Source organism: Oncorhynchus mykiss, chromosome 19 (assembly GCF_057628025.1).
Source record: "Oncorhynchus mykiss isolate SJ-2025 chromosome 19, ASM5762802v1, whole genome shotgun sequence".
Taxonomy (NCBI): domain Eukaryota; kingdom Metazoa; phylum Chordata; class Actinopteri; order Salmoniformes; family Salmonidae; genus Oncorhynchus; species Oncorhynchus mykiss.
Window position 1 is genome coordinate 42,053,757 of NC_143040.1, and position 15,076 is coordinate 42,068,832.

Here is a 15,076-nt window from a genome sequence, read left to right on the forward strand (position 1 = left end):
CATGGTGAAATAGAGATGAAATCACACCTCAGTACTGTGCCAGCTACCGTTATGTACAATCCATACTATATGTGTGTGTGTGTGTGTGTGTGTGTGTGTGTGTGTGTGTGTGTGTGTGTGTGTGTGTGTGTGTGTGTGTGTGCCTGAATATGTAAACAATGACCTGTCTTTAGTTTACTGCTTCTGTTACATTTCCCTCATAATAAAGCCTCATAAAGTACTTTTTGTACTTCATCTCTGTTTAACTGACTTGACAAAGAGTTACTAGCCACCTGTAAGGAGCTGCCTCTTAGAAGACACTTGCAGAAGGCTGTACGCAGCTCACACCTTTCACACCTGCCTTCCTACGACACCTGCACCCAGCTCACACCTGCATACCTATCATACCTGTATCCCATCACACCTGCCTTCCTACGACACCTGCACCCAGCTCACACCTGCATACCTATCATACCTGTATCCCATCACACCTGCCTTCCTACGACACCTGCACCCAGCTCACACCTGCATACCTATCATACCTGTATCCCATCACACCTGCATACCTATCATACCTGTATCCCATCACACCTGCATACCTATCATACCTGTATCCCATCACACCTGCATACCTATCATACCTGTATCCCATCACACCTGCATACCTACGACACCTGCACTCTGGATCCACCATCCATCTGCTGCACATCAATAACACCGGTGTTGGTCTGCCTTCCATTCCTAACCTGAACCCCGTGGACCTCAGAGCACATCTGTACCCAACATCTCACAACGGCGCCGCCTACTGTACACCTCAGTGGACAACCTCTGACACATTGGACTGTCAGCGATTCATTTCACATGGAACACACTGAAATATTATCATAATCGTTGCATTTGACATCTGTCTGTCTGTCTGTATGTTTTTGTGTCTGTCTGTCAGAGGCCCATCCAGATCCTGCATCGAAATGAACCGCTCATCATCAGTTGGTTGAGAAGAAGCCGGTGGCGAGCTGGACTGGGCTCACTGTGTGTGTGTGTGTGTGTGTGTGTGTGTGTGTGTGTGTGTGTGTGTGTGTGTGTGTGTGTGTGTGTGTGTGTGTGTGTGTGTGTGTGTGTGCGCACGCGCGCGTGTGGGTATGTAAATTCCCCTCCCATTATGTTATGCAATGTAGTGAACCACAGCAAGAAGGGCTCTGACATGTTTGCTTTCAACAGCACATTAGTAAACAAAAGAATAACTATCAAGTATGGGAGACAGCGGCTTTCAACGAGCTGAGATAAAAGCATGGCGTGGTGACCCTTTACACTGCAGAGAGAGAGCAAAACATCAGACCTGCTTTTCTACCCACAGAATGTGTTACATGGAGACGACTGATAAAAAAACCATGACAGATGAAAATCCATGCGCAGTTTGTGTATGGTTGGTTGACAGGGCAATTTCAAATTGAATTTGACAAAAATGTCTCAATAATCTACCATTACTGCAAACTAATCACGACTGAGACGTTGTTACACCTCTGTGCCATGGCCACCTGCAATTATTGAGTGTTAACTGGAATTAATGCATATGCTCAGACCCGGGTGGGATATGAAAAGACAACAACAGTGGCTTTATATGACAACGTGAGAAGTAGCAAGTAGAGACTCCGTACTGCAGTCGTAGTTAACATTCGTAGGGCTGGGGATAGAATGAATGGTGCTTCTAGGACTGCCACCTCCATTCTCTAGCTCCATAGATAAGCAGTATAAATGGCATGTGGGTGTGACAGAGACACAGTGGAGCTGCCTGGGCTCGATGTAATGGCTCACATTCCTAGACTGTTTTGTTTGGGGGCCAGACCGGAGCACAAAGGCCAGCTTCAGGACTTTCCCAATTAACCTCTGGCTTTATCGCTTCCCAACAAGAGGAACAATGGCCATACGAACCGCGGTCAATAGAGAGAGCAGTGATAGACAGAGGAGTTCTGCATGATCTGTGGAGAGGAGAGGGGAGAGGAGGAGAGGAGAGGGAAGAAGAGGAGAGGAGAGGAGAGGAGAAGGGAAAAGAGGAGAGGGGAAAAGAGGAGAGGGGAAAAGAGGAGAGGAGAGGAGAGGAGAGGAGAGGAGAGGAGAGGAGAGGAGAGGAGAGGAGAGGAGAGGAGTCTGGATCTGTCTCTGGCACAGGGAGGAGGAGGAGGAGGAGGAGGAGGAAAATGCCTCCATCCACTTTGTCTTTTTCTTTCCCTCTAAGTAGGCCTACAAACCGAAACTGTTCTGAGCGGCTGCTCAACAACAACAGAGGCATAGAGCCATAATGGCGATTTTTTTTCCCCGAATCACAAATCAACCTGCGATTACAACTTGTGACAGCTGCACACAGACGGGCCTCAAACACACAGCCCGGCTCCTCCTTGATGTTATGCAAATGTAAACAGCTGTCGTTTCTAAAGCAGGCGTCTTTCTCTCCTTCCGCCGGTGTGGAGATGGAAGGGGTTTGAAAACGAAGGGCTTTTTGAAACAGAGCCCCATTATCACACAAGTCTGACTCGCTGAAAACAACAAACGCCACAAAGCTAACCAAACAAGAGGGAGAGAAAAAACAACGCCAGGAAAGAAGTCAAGATGAAAGATTTGACAGATTTGTGTGTTGGACCTTAAGATGTGTGGCATATTAAGGCGTGTTGGGTGTCCTGTCCCCCTTGCCCTCCACAGGTGCTGATAGAAGCTGGGAGTCTTTCTACTCTTTACAACAGCCTTTCTGTAATTAGGAGTCCTTCTGTCTGGCCCTCACTACACTCTGCCTCTCATTCATCTACAAACAACACATGCTGTTGATTCTCTATCATTTAAAGAGACATCAAACGCAGCTTCTTTTGATAACTCCCAACAAAGAGCAATTTTGCATATTGAGGATATTCAACTTCTCTGCATTATGTTTATGCATGTATGAGTGAGAGTGCTACTACCCTCAAGCAATGATTACTTTAAAAAAGTATATTCTTCACATTCTGTCACAAGAAACAACAGACAACAAGTGAGACAGATCTGTTTCATCTCAGCAGGGATAAGGGTGTAGTGTGATGACTCATTCCGAAGGCAAGAGGAGTCTCGGACTGAACAGAGATCCTTGTGGGAGGGGGAGTTTGGGGTCCGGGGGGCGGTGAAGGTCAAGGCACCCTCCATTTTCAATTATGCAATAACGATTGAAGAGAGAGAGAGAAAGGGAGAAATTGAGTACCAGTCAAAGGTTTGGACACACCTACTCATTCAAAGGCTTTTCTTTATTTGACTATTTTCTACATTGTAGAATAACAGTGAAGACATCAACACTATGAAATAACACATTAACTTATAACAAGGCACACCTGTTAATTGAAATGCATTCCAGGTGACTACCTCATGACGCTGGTTGAGAGAATGCCAAGAGTATGCAAAACTGTCATCAAGGCAAAGGGTGGCTACTTTGAAGTATCTCAAAATATAAAATGTATTTTGATTTGTTTAACACGTTTTTGGTTATACATGGTGAGAGAGAGCAGACAGACGGACGGACGGACGGACGGACGGACGGACGGACGGACGGACGGACGGACGGACAGACAGACAGACTGTGAGAGAGAAAGAGAGAGAGAGAGAGAGAGAGAGAGAGAGAGAGAGAGAGAGAGAGAAAATGAAAAGAGAGAGGCATCCACCCACCATCCACCCCTTACTCTCTTCCACCCACACCAGACATTTTGCCCTTCAGAGGCAGGCGAGTCCTTTTATAATGCTTTTAAAAATTAACCAACGTATAATTTATCTCATGCAAAACTATTATGGGCCAGTGATATCAATGTTACTATTTAGTCTGTGTGTTTCATCCCCCCCAGTCTATCTGCCAGAGGACATGTCCCATTGCTGTTAATGACCTATTGCTGCTGTCGCATCCAATCCAGCCCACTGACTGGAGAGATGACAACACACAGTGGGAGACGACAAAACGGTCAACACACTGTCCCTGAGCGCTGTCACTTCCCCCCTCTCCTCTCCTTCAGCCTCTCCTCTCCTCTCCCCTCATTGCTTCTCTTCTCTCCTTTCCTCCTTGCTCCTCTCCACTCCTCTATTCTCCCCTCTCCTCTATGGCTGCTGCTGGCCTCTCTCCAGCCAGGGAGGGAGAGACACTGGGAGGAATTCTGCTGAGGAGGAGCCATTACCGGGACCACAATGCCACAGAGATAGAGAGACTATTTTGGACAGTGATTGGCCAGGGCCCCACAGAGACAGACACAGAGTGAGTCTCGCTCACTGTCACCCCCAAACACACAGCATTCCATCTTCCTGCTACAACTACACACACACCTTAACATTGACCTGGACACACACACACCTTAACTCAGCCTTCTATAGCTACACACACACCTTCCATAAACAAGCTCAATCTCTGCCCTCCCTGATTAGTACCAGTGGGTCTGTTTTGGCTACATGACTATGGCGTTACTGTAGCTCGACACCTTTGTGAATAGTTCCAATATGTTAGCAAAGAGAAAAACGACTTTTAAAACGCCACAACAGCGAAGGCACCCCAAAACCTGTCTTCTCTGTAACGTCTGAGATGGGGGTAGAGGGGAGTAGGGACGGTGGAAAAAAGCAAAGGGCTTCCTTCCGGCACGAAGATGGGGGCAGCTGCCAACCTCTGCTGATCTCCGCATATGAAATCAGTTCATTGATTATTTGGATTGACAAAACTTGTTTGTCAACCAATTCAATGTTTTTTGGGCCTGAAAACAAAAAGACCATAGAAGGCTCGTTTGAATGCAGCCCCGTGTTCCCAGATCAACCGGGCCACTCAGAGTCAAAGGAGCCTGGAAAACAAAGCAGCTATGGTAGCCGGGTAGCTGGGGACCATGACACAATGAGAGGGAGAGCCGTAGAGATGGCTACTAACGCTGTCCCGTTCACACACAAACACAGAGCCATCACCCTGTCCCATTCTCTCACACACAGGGCATGATTAATCCCGTGTCACATGACTAGGTCCGGACAGGAGACAGGCACAGTTCCCGGGAGACATTTACACTCACTCTGTCAGATTAAACAGCAACCTAACCCAGTGCTTCTAGGGCTCTCACTGTTTCTACTGCTCTCAGGCCTGCCAGCCTGTCACATACGTATAGGGCCCAGGTACACTTCTCTTTAGAAAATCAACCAGACAAAGGGGTCAAAGAGGAATATATTTTTCATTGTAATGACTGTTATCATATCATTTTCTACTACTATGTAGAATGTGTACATTGACATTTTTGTCATTTAGCAGATGCTCTTATCCAGAGCAACATACAGGAGCAATTAGGGTTAAGTGCCTTGCTCAAGGGAACATCCACAGATTTCTCGACTCATGGGATTCGGACCAGTGACTTTTTGTTTACTGGCCCAATGCTCTTGACCGCTAAGCTACGTGACGTCCTGTCTTTGTAAATACATTCTGAAACAGGGCTGTAACAACAAATGTGTTACACATTCTAGACGCGTTTGAATGGTTTCAACAAAGAGGGGACCATTTGAATTTAGGTTTGGTTTGGAGTTTTCCAAAAATTGTCAAGGAATGTTTGGTGAGTTAGGTGAAGATACAGGGGAGAAATGGTAAAAGGGTCTGCTAGTGCATCTTATTGAGTTTGGCTTTGGATAAGTCCCCTTAGCTGTTGGCATTAGGCAGAGACAGAGTCACTCAGAGTAATGAGCACTGGTTAAGCCCTGAGAGGCCAGACAGGCAGGTAGAGTAGAGCAGAGAGAGTAGTGTAGAGACACAGAGGAGCTCATCAAGCCGTCCTCTTTATTAAGCACTATCAAACCCACTCTAATCTGTCTAAAATTAGCCGCTGTGCTCAACAAGTAATGACTGCCTTGCATTCATTATTAGTTCATTTTCCCCAAATCAATCACCGGCCGTGCATGCTTTTTTTAAATGTCATCCTAAAACTTTTCACAATCAATTAAGCTGAAGATTAATGGGGACAATTTGCCAGGAACAAGTCCTTCCTTGAAAAGGCCACGCCTCGACAGACTTCTAGCCTGCTATTGATGTTAATTATACATTTCCGCTTTCTTGTCAGACACTTAACCTGTCGCAGGGAAAGTGTTCACTTATAGTGAGAGGGGGCTGCCGTCACGATGCTGCGTCACGAGATTGTTAACATCCCCCGGTAGAAGGACATTTTTAGAAATGTTGTCAGTGGGCGAGTTTCAATTCAATGCAACTTTATTTAAGCCAATTAAAAAAGGCATAGCCAGATCACAAATATCAATATCCTCCGTATACAGTATACAAACAACATTATACCCATTAGTTGCAGTTTCTGTTATTGAAATTGACTATGAAATCGAGGTTGCTCTCTGCCGTTGATAACCATAAGGGAAACATCCTCCCTTCTCTTCCCTCCTTCCCCTTTCCAACCCACTAAACCTGGGGATCTGAGGTAAATTGAGGGAGATGTCACTTTCAATTCGGCACATGTTTAAAAGGGAACAGGCACAGGGCATATGGCTGCCACTGTGTCTCATGGGACTAAAGGGGGCAGCGTTTCTGCTACAACCTCTTTTTATTCGTGTTCACATCATGCATGACAACACAATGTTCACTGTGGGACAAGGCTGGGAGGAAGCAACCCCATTGGAAGACATTTACGCGACCTGGAGGATTTTCGTCGTTGTTGATATCTTCGATCAATAAACTGGCACGATAGAATGAGCTACCGCATTCTCTGTGTGCCGTTCCAAGTGAAAGTGCATCGAATAACATCAATCAATCAATTACATTTATTTACAAAGCTCTTTTCCCATCAGCCGATGTCACAAAGTGCTGTTACAGAAACACCGGCCTAAAACCCCAAAAGGCAAACAATGCAGGTGTAGAGGCACGGCGGCTAGGAAAAACTCCCTAGAAAGGCCAGAACCTAGGAAGAAACCTAGAGAGGATATTGTGGCAATCCAGGTTAAAATGTAGATTACAAAAATGTAGACTACAGGAAACAAAGATAGCTTGATGATCAACAACTCCCAAAACAAAAAGATTATATGTCAGCATGGTTACCAGCTTACACTTTCATATCAGCTGTAGTATCAAATTATGTTTTTGCTTTACTGATTTACAGCAAACCCTTTGGGCTTATGTATAGAGATAAGCAGCACTATATAAAATATTAAAAAGACAAGACACAAGCAAAATACCCTCAGGACTAACGGGGTTAACCATTATCATAGTTTCATAATTCAATATGTAAGGGATAATCAACGAGGGGCTATGTCTATGCGTTCCATGGAAAAGAATGAACGTCGTGGAAGGTGTGTTCCACGACGCGCTGGCGGAGTGGAAATGACCCTCCGCGGAGCTGCATTCTTTTCCAGAGAGCACATAGAGCACCGAGTTAATTGTCTCTTTTATACCAGGGCTACAATAGAACACATTTCCCGCTAGAAATGTGTTCAACATCCACTGAAGTAGCTAGCAAACAAACCTACCTGCTAGTTCAGCTAACCAAACCTTCAGTCCTATGAAAATTGAATTCAACAACCCCAATAATGTTTTCAATTGGACTTTTGCTTTCAAAAGCAGCTCAAACATAGAACATGTAAGAATCAACTATAGCCATTGAATTCTACCGCGCAAATATACCGTGTGTTACAGGGAAATAACGTACGCTCTAGAATGCCCTTCAAGCCAATAAGAAACAAGTATTCAACAATGCCATGGTATAAAATCATTTAACCGTACTATAATACAAATATATTTCTACATAACCAAAAATAAGGTATAAATGACATAATAAACTAGAATATGAATCTATAATAACTTGAGTATAATATAAGTATTAAAGGAAGGACTTTCAAATGTATAATCTTTATAGATGAAACATTTATGTATGCCTCAAAAGGTTGTATGCATTGTTCCCTCTCAGCTGCACACGTGTGTGGGTTCGCAGCTCCCCTCGACCTGCTGCTCAGAATCATTGTATTTATTTTATTTAACCTTTACGTAACTAGGCAAGTAAGTTAAGAACAAATTCATATTTACAATGACGGCCTACCAAGAGGCAAAAGGCCTCCTGCAGAGAAGCACAAGAATGTACTTCACTTATCTTTCTAGAGTTTTCCCCTTTAGTTAACACTGTCAACGTTTTGCTCTACTGTGGGAATTGTGCTTGAATCAACGCAATATTAGCCATTTTCAATGTGACATACTAAAAATAAACAATGCAAGACTTAGTATGCAAAACTAACTGTGCAAGAGATTTTCTTGTAGGCAGAGTGCATTGGAGTAGGAGTCTATTGCATTGACAGGCACCACTCAGGCCCGTACATTGACCCATGCACCATAGGCCTACAATATGATCAAATAGCCACAGGAGCCTACTTGGCCACTGCTAAAACTGTAACTTAAAGTTACACTATGCAGAAATCGCTCCGCCATTTCCTGGTTGCAGTTTCGCTTCAGTTTATGTGACAAATAATAGGCCAGTACAGTGTAGATAATCATTGTACCAGCTAAACCGCCATGAAATATATTTTCCGTAACCAAAAATATAGTATTTTCAGCAGTTTGAAGCTGGTGTACAAAACCCAAAGTAAAAGATGCAAAAACAAAACTTAAGAACGGAAAGCATAGAAATAGCGTACATAGAACAGATCTACCGCTTCTTAGACTTATTCTTTAGGTAGAATGATAGATCTATAACTCACATTTCTATGTGAATTTGGTCGGGTCGAGCCAAAAGTGACATATTGCCACTTTAAAGCGGGTACAGCCTCAGTGTTTACAGAAACGTGCGCCGGAAGTTGCACAGACTTTTCACAGCCCTCAAGTTTGTGCTCAGCAGATCTGAAATTTGCTCAGTGCCCCCAGAAAATAGAGGGAACATTGGTTGTATGTTCAAGAATCAAGGCAGAGCATTAATGCAGTAATGCTAGAAGGCTTGAACAATGCCTCAGCTTTGGTCCTGTGTGGTAGAGGTTGACACAGTAACAGGATTCCCACGGGTCTTGCATGGTCCCGTGGGAGTCCTGCAGGAACAGGAGTGATATTCACCTTCTCCCAACAATAACATGCGTTCTTCGGTCTTCAATCACTATTTATAAAAATAGATATAAGACCTGGGCAGGCAACAAAAAGTAGCTAGCTAACAGTTCTCTCTCTTGTCTAGTGAAAAATGAGCATGCAACCCAAAACGGGGCCGTTACTATGGAAACTCACAAGCAGCAGAGCGCAGGGTGCAGGCAGCTAACGGATGAAGTGATTTCTGATTTCTGCGCGGGATTGAATTTTATCGGGACAGGACAGGAAAGTTGTCAGGGTTATAGAACTGTTGCAGGATCGAGACAGTACGTGGGGGGGGGGAATTCTGGACAAGACGGGAAAGGAATGAATTAACACTCCCCTGTCAACCTCTACTGTGGGGCTCAGTTGGTAAGAGCATGATGCCAGCAATGCCAAGGTCTTTGCAGGAATCACATACTAGCTATCGTAAGTCGTTTTAGACTAAATCCTTTCCTTAATGTCAATTGCTTTGGTGGATAAATGTATCACTAGATGTCAGTAATAAACCATGTGAATAGTGTGGGGAGTTGCTAGACAGACAGACAAACAGATACAGTACATATCTAGGGTTGCAAAATTATGGTAACAAAATTATGGTAACAAAATTATGGTAACAAAATTATGGTTAACAAAATTATGGTAACAAAATTATGGTAACAAAATTATGGTTAACAAAATTATGGTTAACAAAATTATGGTAACAAAATTATGGTTTTCCAGAAATAGCAGTTGGAATATTTTGGGAATCAGGAGTGAATAAGAAGGATATCTGGGAATCCTCCAACCACAATTTCTAGAAACTCTGGGAATTTGGGGAAAATTACCAGAATTTTGCAACCCTTGTAACTGTACAATAACCTTAATACCAGGCTTGTCAAACAGGGTGGTGGTGCCTGTGGGACAGGACAGGACAGGTGTTCTGTGGTATGGTGCGATCTCATATCATCCTACCTGCAATATGTGGCTCCCGAGGTGTGGCTCGAAGATCTCTGAGGCTACTGCACTGGGAGTCCTCCTTCGCTGTACTCCTATAGCTGTACACACACAACACAACACAACAGACAGAGCCATGGTGAGACAACACACACACTGGGTGAAACACACACACACACACACACACGCACACGCACGCACGCACACACACACACACACACACACACACACACACACACACACACACACACACACACACACTGGGCGGGTATAAGGCTGACTGGGTTTGTATGCACATACATTACTAGGCAATACATAAACATGTAGCTAGACAGACAGACAGACACATTACATAAATGCAGTTGCATGTTAACACGCACACAACACAAAGGCACACACCAATACCTTACGAACAATAGGTTAGCTACGGCGGTGAGAACCAACAGCTGTAATGATAAACAGCTGACATCATTGACATCAAGCGCCCACGATGATAACTTTACAGTAATAAGTGCTGTAGCGATGCTCATCAAAGGGTGGAACTCGTACAGTACAATGCCATTATCGAGTGCAGCTAGCTTGCATATTCAATGATTTGCTGGCTGGTACAAAGGCTTGTTTCTAAATGAGGGATTATATCATGCGATTGATTCTGCTGCATAGCAGACTAACCAGAGACTGTGCCCTTGGGGTATTTTCTCTATACTCCCAACTTAAAAGTAGGGAGAGGCACCATGCTACCCGTTACTGGTAAAAATGGCCTGAGGTAACTTTCAAACTCCCACCAGAGCTCATTATGGTGAATTTTATAACAAAGTGCTCTGTACTTAATTTTCAGAGTTTAGCCAGGAATTGGGGTAATGTTGCTGAATTAAGTGCAATTAATGATGTAATAAAAGCATTGAATGGCCTTTAAAGACTCTCAAAGAGCAGGAGCAAACAGGGCCTCCTCTGGGAAGAAGCCAGGGGAACGGGTTAGAGTCAGAGGCCAGGCCCCGGGTGGACGGGGGGGGGGGCACAGACTGCACAATGAGGGGCCTCTGTCCTTCACTGTATTCCCTGTTCCAGGCCAAGCATGGTAAACACACATCCCCCTCCAGTAATGCTGTAAGCAGTTAGCCCTTTCCCCTCCCTGAGGAGCGGTGCCCATGCCAAACAACATGCACTGGATAGACAACACCTGCAGGACCAGTCCAGGACACACACACAAACACACACACACACACACACACACACAGTACTCCGCCATTGGTTGGGGAGGATACAAACAAGGCATGAGGCGGAGTCAGGGCAACCCCAAACAAACAGTTCCAGTAGAGAGCCCTGACACATAGAGACAGCAGAGGGAGCTAGAACCCAGTCCTCAGATGCACTATGCTGGCCTGTGTGGCCTCACACACACACACACACACACACACACACACACACACACACACACACACACACACACACACACACACACACACACACACACACACACACACACACACACACACACACACACACACACACACACACACACACACACACACACACACACACACACACACACACACACACAGTGACCCAGCACAGAACCACTACCCAGCACTCAGACACACACCCGGGCCATACGTTAGCTCCAACAGGCAGCTCATGTAGAACAGAGCAGAAATATCACAGATCAAAGCACACTTGACCAACTTCAATTATCATCTTTTATATCCTGGCCGACACAGTGGAGGGAATCATTATTTCTCTCCTACAATGGCCCTCATCATCACACAGTCAGACAGGGCTCTTTCCCTGCTAAAAGAGCCCCGGCATGGAAGTAAGTGACAGATTGCTTTATATGCGGAAAATTCCTTGACCTTGGGGATCTTTTGAAAACGGGAAACTTTACGTGGTTAATATTTTATAATAAAGAAGTTGAAATGTTAAACTGGCACCAGTGGTGAAGGATTGTGGCCACCTTGAAGCACCTCTTCCTGCCAACAGCTCCTTCACAGTTCTTAATAACACACACATTAGCAATTCAGAGCAGCGCCTTGGGTGCAGATGGCCCGTCACCTACAGACTACTGTGTCTGACTGTCCCTGTCTCACACACGCACACGCACACACACATGCACGCACGCGCGCACACACACACACACACTTTGTTAGACACTCAGTCCAGGAGACCAAATATTGTGGAGGAAATCGAATCTAAATGTGTCCCAATCCACACAGTAGACTGATTAATAAAGATATAAACCAGCTGGAGACTGTGGTTCTATTATGTTAGGGGCTAACACTAACCCATCAGATTTTTCCCGATTTATAAATGCAGCTTGACGAGGGTGATTTTGATATTACCCCCCCCCCCATTTCAATATTGTTAAGGAGACTCGTAAAATGATAGCGGCGAGACTGTAAAAACATCACTTTGACACCTGTGCTAATGTACTTAAATTTTTAAGGGCTGGCTAACAAGTATTACGTATATTAACAATATATTAATGCACTATACACCAGGTAAGAACAAAATGACATTATGGAAAACTGCATTCAAATCACACTCAGATAATAAGGAATGCACAGCACAGTATAACCTTCGCATTGCACTAGCTACATATTTAAATCTGACCAATAACAACTGACATTGCACTAGCTACATCTTTAAATCTGACCAATAACAACTGACATTGCACTAGCTACATCTTTAAATCTGACCAATAACAACTGACATTGCACTAGCTACATCTTTAAATCTGACCAATAACAACTGACATTGCACTAGCTACATATTTAAATCTCACCAATAACAACTGACTTTGCACTAGCTACATATTTAAATCTGACCAATAACAACTGACATTGCACTAGCTACATCTTTAAATCTGACCAATAACAACTGACATTGCACTAGCTACATATTTAAATCTGACCAATAACAACTGACTTTGCACTAGCTACATCTTTAAATCTGACCAATAACAACTGACATTGCACTATCTACATATTTAAATCTGACCAATAACAACTGACATTGCACTAGCTACATATTTAAATCTGACCAATAACAACTGACATTGCTACTGAGGTACTGAGCATTATTAAACGTTCTCTCTAGTGGATTGGCAAAAACAGTATTAACTCAGAATCCAAATTCAAACTAACTGTGTGTGCATGCAAATCAGGGTGAAAACCCTCCTTAATTTAAACTAATGCGGCTTTATGATGTGAAAATATCAGTTTCCATTTACCACTCTCAATGTTTAATGTCGGCTGTTTAATACAACCATGTCACAAACAGCATTTGGTTTCAAGATTGCAATATATTGCAATTTGATTCTCAGTACTGTGGCAATTTCTAAACCGCAGTGCTATTTGAAAGTCAATTTAACTTTCAGTTTTATAAGTCAACATTATTGCTATTGTTAATTTATTTCTCATTTAATGGAAAATTGGCAACAGGGGCCCCGACTGTCATTTTAAATCTGCAGTAATTTCTTGTGAAGCTTAGTGTTCTTATTCCCTAGTTTCTGGATTAGAGCAGGGCTAAATGGCAGCTCCGGCACCACCAAAGACTCTGGGGCAGGTACTGTTACACAAATTGCCAATTCAATTAACAGAGTGTAAATGCTCAACTGGCAGCTGGCACGGAGGACAGCCATTTTGGTTCTTGTCAGGCCTAATTCATCAGGCTGTCAAAGGCCTCACTATGAGGAGCCTCACTGTGGTGTGTAAACTGTGGACACTGTGTGCAACCACTTCCTTAGTGAACCGTTATCCGCTACAATGGTAAACTTGTATTAATCCAGCACACAGACAAACACAAACTACACACAATGGACCCAAAACTGTTATTTTGGTCTCTCTCTCTCTCTCTCTCGCACGCACGCACGCAAACACACACACACACACTCTCTCTCTCTCTCGCCTCCAGTTTGCCATGGCCACCAGTGCGTTTTAATCAGCCAGGATGATCCCATAGTTACATCAAGATCAACAAAAGTTATATTTTCCTTCCTGGGACCCCTAGCTGTGGCTAGTGAATTACCTCAGTGTCCTCAGAACAGCAATCCCCATCTCACGCTGTGTCCCCCCGTATCAACTACCAACAACCTGGGAGACAGCAGTCACTATGGACCCAGTCACATAATCCTGTCTGTTTTAGTCACATTCACCTCCATGTGCTGAATGTGATAGTAAGAATACCATTTTGTCCTTGTTGATGAACCATTTTGTGCTGAAATAGATACACTGAAATCAAGTGTGCATGTCAAAAGCATTTGTTATTAGATTTCTAATAAGAAATTGTGTCTCTGTATTATAGTGTGTGCTTGAAGTCTTTTCATATATAACAAATAATATAATACCAATGTGATCTATATTCCATTGGAAATCTTATATAAAAAAAATGGAAATCCCCCAAAAAATATTAAATTACAGTACATTTACAATGGTTCAAAATTCACACCCTTCAGGCATTTCAAACATAGAATCTGCCTATTCTGAAATGTATGGTTTTAAGAGTGTTTATTTTTTACATTTAATTTGATTAAAATACCAATTCCTTTATAGATTAAATCAATTCTCCTTCCGTGTCCTTCAGTCTACATACTCCCCAAATGTTTTCACAGTGGAAACTGAAAGTCCGTAAAATCATTTACTGACCACGGCTAATGAAAGCTCTTCTGATCACATGTCGTAGTATTCCCCCACAGACCGGCCGGATACTTAATAAGTCATCCTGATGAAGACGGAGGCTGAAACATTTGTTTTAATTAGTTTCCTTTCTAACATCTTTCACTAGTTTTAAGTTTTCATTGATGGTCTGTTTAATAATCCATGTTCATCTTTCTGCTCATTTGTGTCATCAAACTTTAACGGCTGTGATTCTAACACTAATGACCAGTCTCAGAGTAAGCCTGAGAAAGAACAAGTCTTTCATTTCAGCGTCTGTCTGTCTGCTGCTTGAAGCGAACAGGTGTTAACAATACGCGTACTATACACTGACATTTTGGATTTGACTCAATTGATTGATTGATTTTGATTCAATAATTAGGATTACAGAAAATAATATTTCGATTTACATTTGATAAAATAGTTCCACCTCTTCAGAATGTTTTTTCTCCCACATTTGAATCTT

General features: G+C 43.4%; 1 protein-coding gene and 1 long non-coding RNA gene across 9 annotated transcripts in view; one reads left to right on the forward strand and one right to left on the reverse strand.

The window, feature by feature from the left end:
* Nucleotides 1-15,076, reverse strand: part of LOC110497688 (neuronal PAS domain-containing protein 3) — a 371,078-nt gene that overhangs the window by 205,438 nt on the left and 150,564 nt on the right. For all 8 annotated transcript variants that reach the window (XM_090211028.1, XM_036954672.2, XM_036954671.2 and 5 more), the window contains one exon: nt 9,980-10,062. In XM_090211028.1, the coding sequence (XP_090067154.1) occupies nt 9,980-10,062 (83 nt within the window). The remainder of the gene's footprint in view (nt 1-9,979; nt 10,063-15,076) is intronic.
* Nucleotides 1-15,076, forward strand: part of LOC149975193 (uncharacterized) — a 356,113-nt gene that overhangs the window by 2,713 nt on the left and 338,324 nt on the right. The gene's annotated exons all lie outside the window — the stretch shown is intronic.